The 17,235-nt window shown below is 40.6% G+C and overlaps 1 protein-coding gene across 1 annotated transcript in view; it reads left to right on the top strand.

The window, feature by feature from the left end:
* RTF2 (replication termination factor 2) overlaps positions 1-17,235 on the top strand; it is a 48,422-nt gene that overhangs the window by 3,472 nt on the left and 27,715 nt on the right. Inside the window, exon 5 of the mRNA XM_039343275.1 lies at positions 2,123-2,201. Within this exon, the coding sequence (XP_039199209.1) occupies positions 2,123-2,201 (79 nt within the window). The remainder of the gene's footprint in view (positions 1-2,122; positions 2,202-17,235) is intronic.

The raw sequence follows: 17,235 nt of genomic DNA, 5'->3' as shown, positions 1-17,235 counted from the left end.
ATCATTTATTATCAGTAGTATAAATTATGAAATTGATTATCTAATTATACAATTGTGTGTTAAAATGAAGAGTAATGTAGATATAAATTAGAAACTCCAAATAAGTCAGAAAATACACACTGAAGGTGATCTTACATTTCCCCCCCCCTTCCTGCGTCTTTCTGTTCTCACAAACATAAGAAACTGCCAGATTCCCAATTACTTTTGAATACACTTTTTCAGAAATAAACATATGCTATCATGCTTGGCTCTCCCTTATTCATATCCTTGTTAACCCCCCTCCCTTTCCCTTCACTGTAAGCCAAACATAACATATGATTGTGCAGTCTTTAGTATTTACAGTAGGTTGTTTACGGCAGCCTTAGAACTTGTTGCTGTACAGTTATCTCTCAGTGTATTCAATAGAGCTTTTTTGCAAATACAAACCATTAATTATCAAAATCTTTACCTTTACGTTATTGGAGAAATCAAATTTATTGATGAATGTTTGTGAATCTCATCCAAGAATGACTTACAGGATTAGGTCTGAAATGTCTAGATCAGTGGTTCTCAACCTTTCTAATGCCGCGACCCCATAATACAGTTCCCCATGTTGTGGTGACCCCCAACCACTTATACATCACCAGGTGCCAGGGGCGTGGCCAAAGAAAAGGGGGAAAAAATGGTGGACAGCCTTGTTTGGCGACCCCCGTGAAATGGTCGTTCGACCCCAAATGGGGTCCCGACCTACAGGTTGAGAACCACTGGTATAGATCTATCTGTTACCTAATATTTTAACAATTGGCAAAGCAAATGTTAAATCTAAAAAACATCCATGTTGATGGAAGTAAAGAGGCACTGGTGTTTATTAGTGTACTGAAATGCAACAACAAATATTGTAGTCTTGCAATGTTTTTTTTTCTTAAAAGATTCATATTACCACATATTAACCTATGTTAACTACACAAGTATTCTGGGAAGTACAAAAAGATCAACTGGTGGTTTTGCCAAAAACAAAATATTTTTTCTGAATGCAAACAGAAAAGTTTCTGAGTTGATCATGCACCAAAAGCCATACTTTTCAAAAGCAAGTAGTTGATTAAGCTTGTTGAAAATATTTTAAAAATAGTGTTCATATTTGATTTCCCAGAAACTTCATCTGGTAAGAATATGAGCATTATTTATATTATGCCTGCACCATATTAAAATGGAGTGTGGGAGTACTAGTCCCTTGTTTTGTCTGTTCAGTAAGCTCTGGGGAAAATTTTGCTGCAATAGGTTACGACTTCCGTACTTCATCTGTCGATTGTTGCTAGTCAGAGATTTGCTTAGAAAATTCGGCCTTGCAACAAGATTTAATTCCTAACAAGGAATATACAACATTGCAACTAGGATATCTTTGAAACAAATAGTGTATTGATTAAAAATTAGCCTGTGTCACATTATCTGCAGTGTGAATCCCATACATGTTTTCATAGAAATAAGTATGCATGAATTCTGTAGGTCTTGTTACTAGCTTAAAATATACAGGTAGTCGTCGACTTACAACAATTCATTTAATGACCATTCAAAGTTACAATGGAATGAAAGAAGTGACTTCTTTCTGAATTCAGATGCTTTGGCAACTGACTCATACTTAGGACGGTTGCAGTGTCATGGGGTCATGGTATCACCTTTTCTGACCTGACAAAGTTAATTGGGAAGCCAGATTCACTTAACAACCCTGTTACTAACTTAACAGCTGTAGTGATTCACTTAACAACTGTGGCAGGCAAGGTCGTAAAATGGGGCCAAACTCACTTAACAAATGTCTCATTTAGCAACAGAAATGTTGGGCTCAATTGTGGTCATAAGTTGATGACTACCTGTATAGGATTGCTCTTCTAGTCAGAGTTGCTTTGGCTCAGGGGTTCCCAACCGGGGGTGCGAGACGATATTCCAGGGAGGGCGAAAACTTGAGTTTTCAAAATTATAGTGTATATGCATAATTCATTGCCTTTATTACGAACATTTGTAAAGGGTGCAAGAATATATCAGAAGCGTTCTAGGGGTGCGGGGTATAGAAAAGATTGGGAGCCGCTGCTTTAGCCAGACTAAGACCTATGTGTTCAATCTACTTAATATTTTCCTTTGGTTTTCTCAGCTTTTGCTTCCTACGTAACTGTGGATGTGTGTTTTCCGAACGCGCTCTTAAAGAAATTAAAACTGAAACTTGTCACAAGGTATGTTACCTCCTCGTCCTGACCCCAGGACCCCTCTTTCTTTCTGTCTCTCTGTTTCTCTGTCTCTCTTCTCTCTCTGTCTCTCTGTCTCTCTCTCTCCCTCCTTCCCTCTCTCTCATAGCTTTAATATTGGCTAAGTAGATTGTAGTTGTGAATTAAGGAAATACTTATCCTCACTGCCTTGTTTGGTTGCTACAGATCTATTGTCACTTTGATTCCGCAAGGCTTTGAATCATTCTAGTACCTTCATATCTGGGGAAATGCCCAGCTAGGCAGGCAGATGGACTCAAGGCAGGTTGCTAACACAGCCTTGAATCATTGTGCAACCACAAGAGGTCCAGGACTGACCACCCACACCCTATCCCCAGCTCCATAGAGTCTTATCTTTCTATTCCCAAGAGAAAGCAAGCAGTCTGGGGAGATTTCTGTGTAATAAGCAGAATATGATGAAATATTAGCTTGAACTCTGCATGTATGGATCTGTTTGCTTGCACCTGACAGTAAAGTCAATGCTGTAAGCCCCTCTTGTATTCCATAACCTCCATTTCCCAAGCACACTTCTTAGAAATGTTTTCAGCAGCTTAAGTACCTGTATCAAACAGTGACATTTGTGACTTAATTTGTCTCAGGAAATCCACTCAATAACCTTGCAACATGGACAGCCTTGACTTTTCATAGTTCATAGTTATTCAGGGTAACATAAATTCTGTGATTATCCACATTCAAAATGAACAGAGTATTGAACAGATGTGGTTTTTAAATTTGTTTTGTTTTTACTGCTGCAGTAAATGCAAAGCTTTAACATGGTGATGCTTCTTGAGTTTGAAACACAAAGGTCAACAGAAGATGATTTATTGATACAGTATTTTAGGTTTCGTTTATTGTACTGATTTTATTTAGAGATGATTGCTTTAGCCATAGTGGTTCTCATCTTTATTTCTGGTGATTCACAAAACAAATTTAAACATCCTTGCAGCTGAACTCTTCATTGAGGTTACTTGATTGTTAGGTGATTGAGAGAAATAAATCAGAGTTACAGACATTGTTGAATTAATTACTGTATTATCTTAAAAAAAACTATTGGAAGTAGAGATTATGAGTGTTCTTTGTATCATTAAATTGTAATGATTATTTTGCATGTTGGAAGAAGTCTGACTTTCTTTTCAAATTCTGATCAATGCCTATATTTTAAATGAAAATTAGAACTGAAAGAGACTGGCTTAACAGACATCAGTATCCAGACTCAAAGTTTGTGAAAGAATTGCTAAAATTAAATATGTGGACAGTATACTTGTATAAAATTACAATACAAAATAAAATCTGCAATTCCTGAGATTTGTTCTAATACAGTGTTTCCCAAACTTGACAATTTTAAGGCATGTGGACTTCAACTCCCAGAATTCCACAGCCAGCATTGCTGGCTGTGGAATTCTGGGAGTTGAAGTCCTCATGCTTTAAAATTGTCAAGTTTGGGAAACACTGTTCTAATACATGAGTGGGCAGCTTCTTCATAGCAAGGAAGTGCTTTGGTGGGCATGCTAATGAACATGTCTTCAAGAGCCTTTGGACAATTATTTTTTCTGGGAAAAATGGGAAGGGAAACAGTGACGGATGGATGGCTAGATGCAATACTTAATAGGAACAACTGAGCCCTGCGACAAAGGAGTATAGAACTCCTGTAACTGTGACACTTTATGTGACATACCATTGTACCAAATTGGTATTTCAGAAGTGAGCAGGGGCAGATTTTGTTTTGTTTTGTTGGGAGATTTTAGGGATCAAATGCTCATGTTAAGTATTTCCATAGCATTTGGCACTCATTTTCCACCCTAACTGAAAAAGAGAAGAAGATTAAAAATGTCGGTCTCACACATTCTGGGGAAGGAACTCTTGAGGCCATCAAAGGGATGCTGTCAAGCTATGCAAGATTATATGTTTGCACCCTCACTGTAGCATTTGGATGCAAATCATTCTTGTACTGTACATTGATTATTCCAAATGCAGAGTAAATATATCGTGCATATGGAGTAAAGGCAATTATTTTCTCTCTCTCTTCTTTCCCCATTCCCCCCAAATTATCTTGTTGCCCTAATAATAAACTCCCTTGAACCATTGAAAGAACCTTCTCTTTAATCACTTGCCTTGATGTATGCTAGTGTGTGTGCAAAAGGGATGGTTTGCACACAAGCTTGTTGCTTTCCCATTTGGAAGAGAAAAGGCTTAACAAATTGCTTTGATTGCATCTCCTGTGGGGTAGGGAAAAAATGATTAAATATAGTGTGTGTAGTTGCTGCTTTAGATTATGGTTGCTGGCAGGGACCAGATTTGAAACATCTGGATATTGGTACAACTCTTTGTTTTTAATACGTAGCATTTCTGAATTTTTACAGCTTGTATAACTTTGATTGCTTAATTAGCTGATTGCGGACTCCAGTCAAAACTTCATTTCAGCGAAGAACATTGTGATAGATAAACCTTATTGGGATAGTAGATTTTTAAAATGAAAAAAATTGATATCTATTTTATAGCCCTAGTGGCTTTGAAAGCAGCTTACGAAAGCATCTTGCATAAGAATTCATGAAATCTAATATAGAAACAACCATCAAGGGCCCTGGAGGCACAGTGGTTAGAAAGCAGTATTGCAGCCTAACTTGGAGTTTGATCCTGATGGGGCTCGAGGGTAACTCAACCTTCCATCCTTCCGAGGTCAGTAAAATGAGGACCCAGATTGTTGGGGGCAATACGCTGACATTGCAAACTGCCCAGAGAGTGCTGTAAAGCGATATGGGGCGGTATATCAGTCTAAGTGCTTATTGCTATTGCTATCAACCATCCCTTCATTGTCATATCATTCAGGCATAAGATCCTGCCCTCCCCCTGAGGCAGTGTTTCCCAAACTTGACAATTTTAAGGCATGAGGACTTCAACTCCCAGAATTCCACAGCCAGCAACGCTGGCTGTGGAATTCTTGGAGTTGAAGTCCACATGCCTTAAAATTGTCAAGTTTGGGAAACACTGCCCTGAGGAGTCCTGAGGATTTTACTCAGCTAGTCATTGCTGACTGTAGGGGGCGGTCCTCACCTCCATTTCAAGACCATTGAGCCAGCAATGCTGTCCGAAGACATTTCCACAGTCATGTGGCCAGCATGACCTCATAGAGCATTGTTCCCTTCCCCCCGAAGTGGTACCTGTTTATCTATTTGCACTTACATGCTTTCAAACTGCTAGGTTGGCAGGAGCTGTGGTGAGGATGGGAGCCCATACTGTTCTGTGGGTGCTCAGGTCTCAAATCTGGGCTGCCGGCTTTTTAGCTGACGAGCTCAGCATCTTAGCCGCTGAACTACCGTGCCGCCCAACCCCCAGAGAAGTTCATCATAATTTTATACTGTTGTTAAATGATGGGGTTGTAGGTCAAGGACCATGTGTAAAAGGCTACCACATGACTTCCGAGCATCCCTGATAGTATTGATGAATTAATTAGCAGCCCTTATCAATATTAATAAATTGCCTCCATCACCACCAGTGCTCTGTCAGGTGTCCATTCACTGTGGATTTCATTTTTTTCTCATATCCTATCCTTGATCTTTCCTAGGCATCTCCCTTCAGCTTCTTCCTACTTGGCAACAGAGTCTGTTGAGAATTAAGGACATTTCCAGAAAATCTTGACAGCTTGGCAGCTTCTCTTCTTAAAAAAACCCCAAAACCTGTATCTATAGGAACCCTCTTTTTCTTCTTGTACCAGTTCATCCAGGATTTAGCTGTCCCTGTGAAAATTAGGTATGTCCTTAATAGGCAGAAGAACGATTAGCTAATTCATCTTTCTGGATTCCTTTAAACAGAATACAGTCTAAATTATTTTTGGAGTCTTGTCTTGTCTTCTTTTTGATATATGTGTTTTCAGTAACCGTGGGAAAAATGTCCAAACATTTCTGAATTCCAAGATATATATACAAGATGTGCTGTCTTCTGCTGTAAACTTCCTAGTGTTTGTTTATATTTTCATGTATGCTCTCATATTATAAAATCTTGCAGTAATGTTTGGTACCTGAAAGCCAGCATGATCATTTTTTCCAAAACATCCTCACAGAGTGGGAGTTCAGTTTATTCATTTCAAATGATACTTTCCACATAAAAACCTATTTTAGAACAAACTGAAGGAATAGATAGTAAAAGCAGCCTAAAAGGCAGAATTGATATTCTCATTTTAGTGTTTAAGGTTAAAATGAGAATTATGTGCACCAGCTTGACCTTATTCAGAAAAAAACCCCTAGATATTAATTCTTTTATGTAGCCTTATGGTCAGAAAAATATATATAAAATCTCTTAAAGCAGATCTTAAGTTGTTTAGCAGTTAAGTCATTAGGAGATAGCAATAGCACTTAGACTTATATACCACTTCATAGTGCTTTACAGCCCTCTCTAAGCAGTTTACAGAGTCAGCATATTTCCCCCAACAATCTGGGTCCTCATTTTACCCACCTTGGAAGGATGGATGCCGACAAGCCAGTTGTGTTATTGTGAACAAATATGAGTTGATTCATTCCTAACTCTCTAAAGTAAAGGTTTTCCCTTGATTGAGATCCTGCCTGACTAACACAGCAGCAGTGTGTAAATAAATATTGGTTCATTTGAAGGCACTGTGGCTATCATTTTTCCCACAGCCCTGTAATGTAGGCTTGCATATTGGATGAGAGTGAGGAAGGACGAGATAAGGTAAAGCAAATAAAAGTTTTCTTATCTCCCTGTTTCTTTGAATCTAGCATCTCAAAGCTAAAAGTTGATAAGCAAGAGCAAAGAAGCCAAAGAAAAAGTGTCACAGAGATAACAGTGATAAAGATTTATACATTCTGCAGTGTACTGGGATGTGATCAACTGAGCCTGGGGAAATATACATTTCTGAAGCCATACAGTATAGGACCTTCACTGTGTGCTTTAATATATACAGTGCATTCAGAAAATATTCAGACTCCCCCCCCCCTTCACTTTTGCCAATTTTGTTATGCTGCAGCCTGCTGAAATTCACTTTTTTTCTCATTAACCTACACTCAGTAGCCCATAATGACAAAATGAAAACAGAATTTTAGAAATGTCTGTAAATTTATTACAAAGAAAAAACTAAAATATCACATTAGCAGAAGTATTCAGACCAGTCAGTCGGTACTTTGTTGAAGCACTTTGGCATCAGTTACAGCCTTGAGTCTTTTGGGGTATGCTTTGCACACCTGGATTGGGGGATTTTCCTCCAGTCTTCCTTGCAAATCCTCTCAAGCTCACTCAAGTTGGATAGTGACCATCAGCAGGCAGCCAAGTTTCAGATCCCTCCAGAGATGTACAATAGGCTTCAAGTCCGAGTGCTGGCTGGGCCACTCTAGGACATTCACAGAGTTGTCCCTAAACCACTCCTGTGTTGTCTTGGCTGTGTGCTTGGGATCATTGTCATGTTGGAAAATGAACCTTTGGCCCAGTCTGAGGTCCTGAGTGCTGTGGAAGAGGTTTTCATTGTGGATATCCCTGTACTTTGCTCCATTCAGCTTTCCCTCAACCCTGACCAAACTCCCAGTTCCTGCTGCTGAGAAACACCCTCATAGCATGATGCTGCCACCAAGGTCCCTTCTAGGCCTATGATTCTATGATTCAGTGTGGGGGGAGTATTTCCTGATTGGCCTTGCAAAAAACAGGATTTCTTTGGTTCAGAAGAATGTTGACAAAAGGTGTCAAATGAACCCATTAATATATTAAATACCTGTAATGTCTTGAGGGTTTTTTTGCTCTGTTGAGTAAGACTTCTGACATATTTATAAAATCAATGTGTCCTACAGGAGTTGGTTGCTATGTTTCTGGCAGTTAATGTTTATTTTTTAATAGCAATTAGCAGTGTTCCCCAAGTGTGCTCTCTCTTTGAAAGCATTATGGACATTTACTCAGCCCAATCTGAACTAGTTAAGGGGAAAAAAAACCACTGAAATGAAGTACACACACTTTAGATATACTTCATCTCTTGGGTCTGATAGATCAGGGGTCCCCAACCCCCCGGTCCGTGGACCAGTACCGGGCCACGGCATGCCAGCAACCAGGCCACACAAACAAGCAAAGCCCCATCCGCAAGATGCAGGCAACACGCAAAACCACGCCCCCTCCGGTCCATGGAAAAACCTCTGTCCACGGAACTGGTCCCTGGTGCCCAAAAGGTTAGAGACCTCTGTGATAGATAATGCAAGTAGTCCTCGACTTACCACAGTTCGTTTAGTGACCGTTCATAGTTACAATGGCAGTGAAAAATGTAACGTACGTACGGCTGTTTTTCATATTTCAGACTGTTGTGGCATCCCTATAGTCACGTGATCAAAATGCAGATGCTTGGCATCTGACTCATATTTATGACCATTGCAGTGTCCCGGGGTCATGTGATCACCTTTTGCAACCTTCTAACAAGCAAAGTCAATGGGGAAGCCTGATTCACTTAATCATGTTACTAATGTAACAACCGCAGCGATTCACTTAATAAGTGTGACAAGACAGGTTGTAAAGTAGGGCAGAATTCACTTAATAAATGTCTCACTTAACCACAGAAATTTTGGGTCCAATGGTGATTGTAAGTTGAGGACTACCAGTATTTATAGGCTGTATCTCCAATCTCTTTAGTCTCAGGGTTAAATTTAATTTTATTTAACTTTAGAATGTAGTCAGACATTAACTTTACTTACTAACCCTAGTTGAAGGCTGCATTTAAAAACTCCGGTGCTTGGGATATTAGAAGATCATTAAGTGCTCTTGCTTTATTTATCACCTCTATCTACACAGATGAGGAGATGGAGAAAAGTCATTGTGTTCACTCAGTTTAGCACTGTTCTGATACATTCATATTAAGTTGTTCCACTCAGCTTGTGTTGTTTGCTTTGGCTCTCCATTGTATTTTTTTTAATCATCATATCTTTGAATCTGAATCATATCTTTGTTCCATGTGCCCCCCCTTCCCAGCCTAACCTTACAAATGTTGCTTAATTGATACCAACCGAGGCTTCAATCAGGAGTTTTGATTTTTCCAGCCTGATGATTTGGGGAAATAAATCAGTCTTGATTGCTTCATGGCTGTTATCCCCCCCCCCACACACACACACACACAAACAAATTGCAATTTTGTTGACCCTGCGAGATATTTTAGGACCTTTGGTACCATCAACTGGGCAATCCCTCTGAGTTGTCTCCATAAGGTGGAGATTGGAGGTGCTTCCCTACTTTGATTTGAATCTTAATCGGAAAGACAATTTCAGGCTATTGTGTCTCTTTATCCTGCCACAGTGTGCTATTTAATGCTCTTTAATGTCTGTGTGAAGCAGCTGGGGTTGGTCTTCATTATGCTGATGGTATCCAACTCTAATTTGCCCTAAAATCTGGATCATTCAAAGCTATCCATGCAGTGCTCATGCACTGAACTATTAACTGGTGCAGTGATTAGTTAGATGAAGGCTAATAAGTTATGATTAAATTCTGCTACAGCACAGCCTGTGTGTTTACTGGCTTCTGCTGCAGGGAGCATACAACACTGATTCTTCAGGCCCTGCACTGGCTACCTATTGGCTTCTCTATACAAGAAACAGTCTTTACAAGATTTCCTGCAATTCTGTGTTGTCAGGAAGGGCATCTGGCTAGTAAACATTCAGCTCCATCCAGTCATCCCTCCTCTTTTTCAAACTAAGGCATTACACGGTCAAAAGGGAAGGGTTTTTTTGTGCTGTTGTAACAGAATCTTGAAAACTTGATAGATCTTCCCTTTTCCCTGTTACACCGAATTGAGTTAAGGCAGAGACAGTTCCTAAAATGTTCTTTCTGTTCCAGGCTTAAATCATATTTCTGCTAACTTCCTCTGCTTATCTTCTCTACAGTTCTTTTACTGATTGTTGATGATTTCTCAGCTTCAGTTAGTTCAGAATGCAGCAGCCAGAATAGTTTTGTGCAAGCTTAGACTTGTGCGTGTGTCACCTCTTCTATGGGAGCCGCACTGGCTGCCAATCTGCTTCTGGGTATAAGTCAGGTTATTTAAAGGACTGCCTCTCCCCTATTTCACCTATTCGGCCCACCAGGTTGGGAAGGCAGGATATGTTATGGGTACCATCAGTGAGGGATAGCCATCTAGTGGGATCACAAAAAAAGGGGCTTCTTGGTGGTGGCCCCTTTTTTATAGAACATCATTCCCTCTGAATTATGGTTGGCTCTGAGGCTGTTCCTTTTCCAAAAGGCCCTAAAAATGTGGTTTTGTCAGCAGGCCGGGGACCACGAATGGAGATGGAACTGATCAAGTGGTTGATTTGATTGTGTTGTTGCTGCCATGGGTGTGTGCTTTTTTTTTAATGGATTTTGTGACATGGTGGGTTTTTAAAAAAATTGTAAGCCACACGGAATCACCTATGTATGAGTTGGGCAGCTATATAAATCTGTTTAATAAATAAGTAGATAATTAATTCTCTACAAATGTAAGATGCTTGTTTTGACTTATAAATTCCTTTATGGTGGGGTGCCTGGATATCTTCAGAACCACCTGCCTCAGTCAGCATCAGCCTGACCTATTACAGAGGTTCTCAACCGTGGCAACTTTAAGACTTGTGGACTTCAACTCCCAGAATTCCCAGCTGGCTGAGGAATTCTGGGAGTTGAAGTCCACAAGTCTTAAAGTTGCCACGGTTGAGAACCGCTGATCTATTAGAACAGCCGAGGAGGAGAAAACTAATTGTCCCACATTGCAAGAAGTTTGGGGGCCCTGAAGTGAGAAGGTGCAGCTTTTATGTGAGAGTGCCAATGTTTTGGACCAGACTCCTGGCAGAGATCACACTCCCCCCCACTTTTTGCTGGCTTTCCAGAAAATGTTAAACACTGTATTATTTCAGAGGCCTTTAAGTTTATATTTCATGCTATCTTGTTTTGTGTTTTCGTTTGTATTTCTATTTCACTTTTTTGTTTAAATTTTATACTTTATATTTTATGATATTTATGTTGAGTGTTTCGTGTGGTATTTGGGGCAATCTTTCTGTTCACGCTTTGGATGCCAAATGCAACAAACCAGGTTTCTGAGCAGCATCCATGACTGCATTTTTTAATATATCTTCTGAAGCAACTGTGCCAGCTTCCAGTTTTATTATTAACCTTTAGAAAGATCTAGTAAACTTATTTTTCTCATTGTAAAACTGCATGATTCAGAGAGGTTCTGATGAATTGTGGAGTATTAATCTTATAGTTTGCATTGAATTTTCTTAATAGTATATCAGAAGGGACTTTGGAGGTTTTCTAATTCAACCCCTTTCTCAAACAGGGGAGCCTATACCATTTTCAGGCAAATGGTCTCATCTTATATCTTAGGGCAGACATGTCAAACACAAGGCCCGGGGGCCGGATGCGGCCCACGAAGTGGTTTCATGTAGCCCGCGAAGCCATTCTGGAAACAGTGAGGGAATGGCCCCTCTGCCTCAGCCCTGGCCCAGGCCGGCCGGGAGCCAATGTACAATTTTGTGGTGGCCATCTATGCTGAAACACATTCAGTCTTAGCTCCATAAGCCCCCCCCCCCCCCGCATGGCCTGAGAGGAACAATGAGGCTCTTGCAGTGGACCATGCCTTGGCACTTGCCCTGGTCCCACTGCCTTCTGCCAGAGACCCTCAGATCTGTCCCATTCCTGCCCAGGCCCCCACAGGCGCCCTTGACGCAAACAATGTAGAGCTAGCCACACCCAGCCAGTAGGCCACACCCAGCCAGTAGGCCACACCCACCCTGGCCACACCCACCCAACCCCCTGAGGGCAACTGCAATGCTGATGCGGCCCTCAATGAAATTGAGTTTGACACCCCTGTCTTAGGGAAAGGAATATAGAAATGCCTTTAGTAAATAAATACAAATAACCAAGCTGTCCGCTCATAAACATTTACAAATAATATCTCTTCATAATTAGAGTCGGTTCCTTACTTCCCCATCATATGTATTGCCTCTGTTCATTCTATGTTATATATAAAACATTTTATCAAAAAGTATTTGAGATGCTATCTACAACCCTCCCAATAGAACAAACAAGAATCTTTGTCACATTGTAAATGAGGAGTGTTGACATGTGAAAAATTTCAGGCACGGTGAAAAATTTCAGGCATGCCACTTTTAATGGTAGAATGACAGATTAATAATTGCGTATTATAAGCAGCAAATATTTTCACCTCTCGATTCATGTGCAGAATAGTGTGCACTTTTCAAATATTGCACAATCTTTGTTCTGAATTTTCCTTCTTTGTATGAACGGGGGTGCTTGTTTAGCAAAGGCAAAATTGTAGTCGGTCCAGCTGGGTTTACTGAGGGCAAGGAGACCTAAATCAACTCAGCTTTGCTTTGCAAGTAGAAGTTCTATGTCATCTTCCTTGTGCCTTTAATTAGTAATGTTCTAAATATTCTATTTATGTCAGCGATATGTTCTATAAACACGACTGGTCTCTATTTAATCAGAAACAAATGCCTGCTAGGCAACACAATGCTCTTTGTATATGTTGGAGGTAAATTGCCATTGAACATCAGTCCATTGTGGGCGATGTGCCCATTGTAAATCCAAACTATTAGTAGATAATAGTAATGTTGACATACCACATATGAATAATTAATTGCTGCAAATTCATTTCTGTCAAAGGAACAATATAAATTTGATAAGTAAATTAAATAAAAGCAAGCTAAGAGTTGTTCTTTTGAGGAAGCCCTCAAATTTTTTTAACCCAAATCAACTTACTTTGATTTGAGAAAATCGTAGAAAACTGTGTTATTGTATGCAACATATCCTGAGGGTTAATTGTGTCATCAGCCCATTCTTCTCCCTTAGTTTATTAAGGATAAATATAGTGATTGAACTCTAATTTATGCGATCAACCTAACTTTGATTTGGGAAAATAGTAGTAAACTGTGTTATTATATGTGAAATATCCTGAGGGTTAATTTTATCATCTACCATTCCTCTCCCCTAGTACATTAAGGATAAATAGGGCTGCTGAACTCCAATTTAGGCAATTTGGGAGGAGAATTGGTAATCAGGGTTTATCCTGGAAATGCATTGTTAGCTTGAAAGTAACTAAACAACATGTCTAATTTAATTGTTGAACTATACCCAGAGAAGTTGGCAGGCATAATGAAAAGTACTAATGATTTTTAAAATACACTTTACCATTACAAATTGCTAATTTAAAAGCATGACCATTTGCTTCAAAGGAAGAAAATAAACAGTGCCCCTCGTCCTGATCAATATTTCCCTATTCCTGTAATGTTTCTGTTTCTTTTATTTCCTTTATTCTAAATTCTTAGTCTTGAAAACTAAACATCATCTATTCTTTTTCATGATCTCGCTCAAGAAAACCTGCACTATGTGGTATTTTCTTGAAAACCACGGTGATGACAAAAGCATTGCTGACATTTTATGGTATATTACTATGAAAATTACTTCAAAAGTCCTGTTACACTTCAGAAGAGTTCTCCACTGCAATATCAGTTTTCATCCAGTTTGTTTAACACAAACCCAGTGGATAAATCATTGCCATCCATTGCTTTTCATGAAGAAAATTCTTCTAAATTATGTCTACAGTTCCAGGATGCGTGGAAGTAGACGATTTATGCTTAAAAAACAATAACTATTTTCCTTTTGAAACATCTGACTGTGGTTTATTTGGGCTTAGTTTCTCACATAAATAATGGAACAAATGACCAATAATAAGGTTAGAGATTATTTAAAATAAGCACAACTGCTAAAGAAAATACTCATAGCTGTGGGAAAATGTTTAATAATTAATGGTCTTTTGACTAAGCCAGAGATCACTGCAATGGAAGATTGCATCAACTTTTCATTGCTGATGAACTCTTTTACTTTACTCTAAGCAAGGCACTTCCACATCTCTCTTGTAATGAGATATTTTCAAGCTGTGAATGAACCCTATTGAAAAGATATAATGCTCTGCCCAGCTATAAAAGTAGGATAAGCTTCATTACCGGTACACAGTGTGGAAAGTACGAAGCATGAAGAACAATTCTTCTATACTTGGCAAGAAGGGACTTCTATTGAATTGCAAAATGATATCCTTCCTTCAACATAAATAAAAGAAGGAAAGAATAATATTATTCAGTTGAATGCCTTACTATCCATTTCATCCTGGATGTAAAAACAGGCCACATTTTTCCTTCTTCATCTGGTTGATACTGCTTTAATATCTGTATTGCTTTGATTAAGCGTTGGTCTACATCTGGGATGGGCAACGTGAAGAGGCACAGTGGCTCAGTGGCTTAATGACGAGGGAGATGGTCTCAGCTCTGGCAATTTGAGCCGTAACTCTGTGTAGTGGAGTGAGTTCCCATCACTCGCCTCAGCTTCATCCCACCTTACAGTTCGAAAGCATACTTTGTGCGAGACGATACAATAGGTACCACTTCAATGGAGAGATGAGCTGGTGCTCTGTGCAGGCAGTTGGATTCCTGATGGCCCTGAACTTCCCCAGTTCAGGGAAGGGGGCGTTGAGTGACGCTGCAGGAAGGACCCCACCAGTCTTTTAGTCGGGTACAAAGCCAGCTTGGCCTTCTGTGGCACATCTTGGGAAGCGTTAAAGAGTTTCCTATAACAGAGCTGGTACCCTGGCAAGTCAAACTACTACTCTGCAAATGCATTGTGGTCTCCTGGATCCTGTAACAACGCCCTACACCCGTGGTGGCGAACCTATGGCACGGGTGCCAGAGGCGGCACTCAGAGCCCTCTCTGTGGGCACGCGTGCCGTTGCCCCAGTCCTAGGCCTTCAGCTGGGTTTTATAAAACCTTTTTGCTTTAGGCCTCCGCCGTGTGCAAAAAAAAAAAAGTTAAATCAATCAATCAATTTCAACTTCTCAGGGGAAAAAAAAATCTCACAAAGTTGGAATTGATTGATTGAACTTTTTAGTCTCACCCAGTCTGCCGTTACCACTGCAGCCACGCTCACCCAATGGGCCATGCCATCGAATGGGCCACACCCACCCCATTGGCCACACCCACCCAATGAGCCACGCCCATCCAGCATCCGACAATACATAAGTGGGTTTTCGGTTGCAGTTTGGGCACTCGGTCTCTAAAAGGTTTGCCATCACTGCCTTACGCTAATCATCGTCATTATCATCAATGGCTTATTTTCTATTACTTCAAGACTTGATTCATCCACACAGGCAGTCCTTGACTTATGATCACAATTGGGGCCATAATTTTCATTCCTGAGTAAAGTGGTTAAGTTAGCTGGGCCTGATTTTATGACCTTTTTGCCATGGTTGTTAGGCAAATCACTGCCGTCGTTTTGGCTTCCCCCATGGACTTTGCTTGTTAGACTAAGCCTCCTGGGAAGGTAGCAAATGACAGCCATGCGACCCCCGGGACACTGTAGCCATGATAAATACATGCCAGTTGCCAAATGTCTGACCATGGGGATGCTGCGATGGTCGTAATTGTGAGGACTGATTGAAATCACCTTTTTCAGTGCCGTTGTAACTTTGGTCGCTAAATGAGTGGTTGCAGGTTGAGGACTAGTGTAAAATGAAATCACCATCCTCAACAGTAGAGCTCATCATAGTTTAGTCTACATAACTAGTTTGAAATTTGCAAAGAAAGACTATAGAAAGAAAAGAATTGAAAATGACTGATTTACAAGAGCATGACTGTCCCAAAAGTGCTTTCCCTCCCCCCCCCCAAAAGGCAACTGGACTTCCTGTTGTTTTTCTTTGAAAACATTTTGCTGCTTCAGTTCTAAGTCAGTTCAAAGCCCAATTGCCTTTTTTTGGTGTGTGTGGGGGGAAGCACCTTTGGGATAACAGTGACCTGGATGATTGTGACTCACCATAGCCATGCCTCTCTGCCTGTGTAACTTGAGATTTGGGTATGGCAAGAAAACAATTAAGTTGAGTTAAGTAGGGATGGGTTGCATGGCAAAGCAAGAAATAGGATCAGGAATGAATCAGTGCTGAATAAATATGGAGTGACTAGTAAAATCAATGGCCAATATAAAATAAATGTACTGATGTGTTTACTTATGCAGAGAGAATGAATGAGGGTTGATTGATTAATGTTTTATTATTTATTTAGTTATTTATTTGATTTTTATCCCACCTGTATTACTTTATAAGCAGCCCAAGGCGACACACATATCTAATACTCCTTCCTACTTGTATTTACTCTCATTTTCTTCAGAAGTACAAGGAAGCTCCACAGTGCTCTTTTTGTTTTTGCTACAATACACCTTTTGAGGTAGTTTGGAGTAAGAAAGTAATTGTCCAGTGAGCATCTGTAGCAGAAGAAGACCAGAACCTGGTTCCCCCCCTCCCCAGTCATAGTCCTTAGACCATTTCATCATGCTGACTCATTCTGTTCTTTCCCTTGGGAAAAACAGAAAAAACAGAAAACTGAGAAAGGCATGACTATAAGGAACTAATGAGATCTTCAGAGAGAGGGAAGTTCAAAGTTCAAAGGCAATGTATGAAATAGTGTGTGGATGGAATAGAACAGGGGTGTCAAACTCAATTTCATTGAGGGCCGCATCAGCATTGCGGTTGCCCTCGGGTGGAGAGCCAGGTGAGTTGGGCCAGGGTGGGTGCGGCCTACTGGGTGGGCCTGGATGGAGTGGGTGTGGCCTACTGGGTGGGTGTGGCCAGCTTTACATCGTTCGCGTCAAGTTTGCCTGTGGGGGCCTGGGCAGGAGTGGGACAGATCTGAGGATCTCTGGCAGAAGGGGGTGGGACCAGGGCAGAGCCCATAAAGCCAGATATGTGAAATAGGCGAAGGCCATTTGCTGGCCACTTCCAGGCGATGGTGCATTTCTTCATTCCTCACAAAGGGTGACACCTCCCCAGCATGCACCTAGGGGGCAGGGCCGACGCGGCAGGGGCTGGTTCCTCGCTGTTTCTAGACGGCCTTGTGGAGCTAAGACTGAATGTGTTTCAGCATAGATGGCTATCACAAAATTGTATATTGGCTCCCGGCTGGCCTGGGCCAGGGCCAAGGCAGCGGGGGCCATTCCCTCACTGTT

This window comes from Crotalus tigris, unplaced genomic scaffold (genome assembly GCF_016545835.1).
Source record: "Crotalus tigris isolate CLP2741 ecotype Arizona unplaced genomic scaffold, ASM1654583v1 scf7180000017834.3080900, whole genome shotgun sequence".
NCBI classification, from domain to species: domain Eukaryota; kingdom Metazoa; phylum Chordata; class Lepidosauria; order Squamata; family Viperidae; genus Crotalus; species Crotalus tigris.
This window is presented reverse-complemented; position numbering and strand designations above follow the sequence as displayed.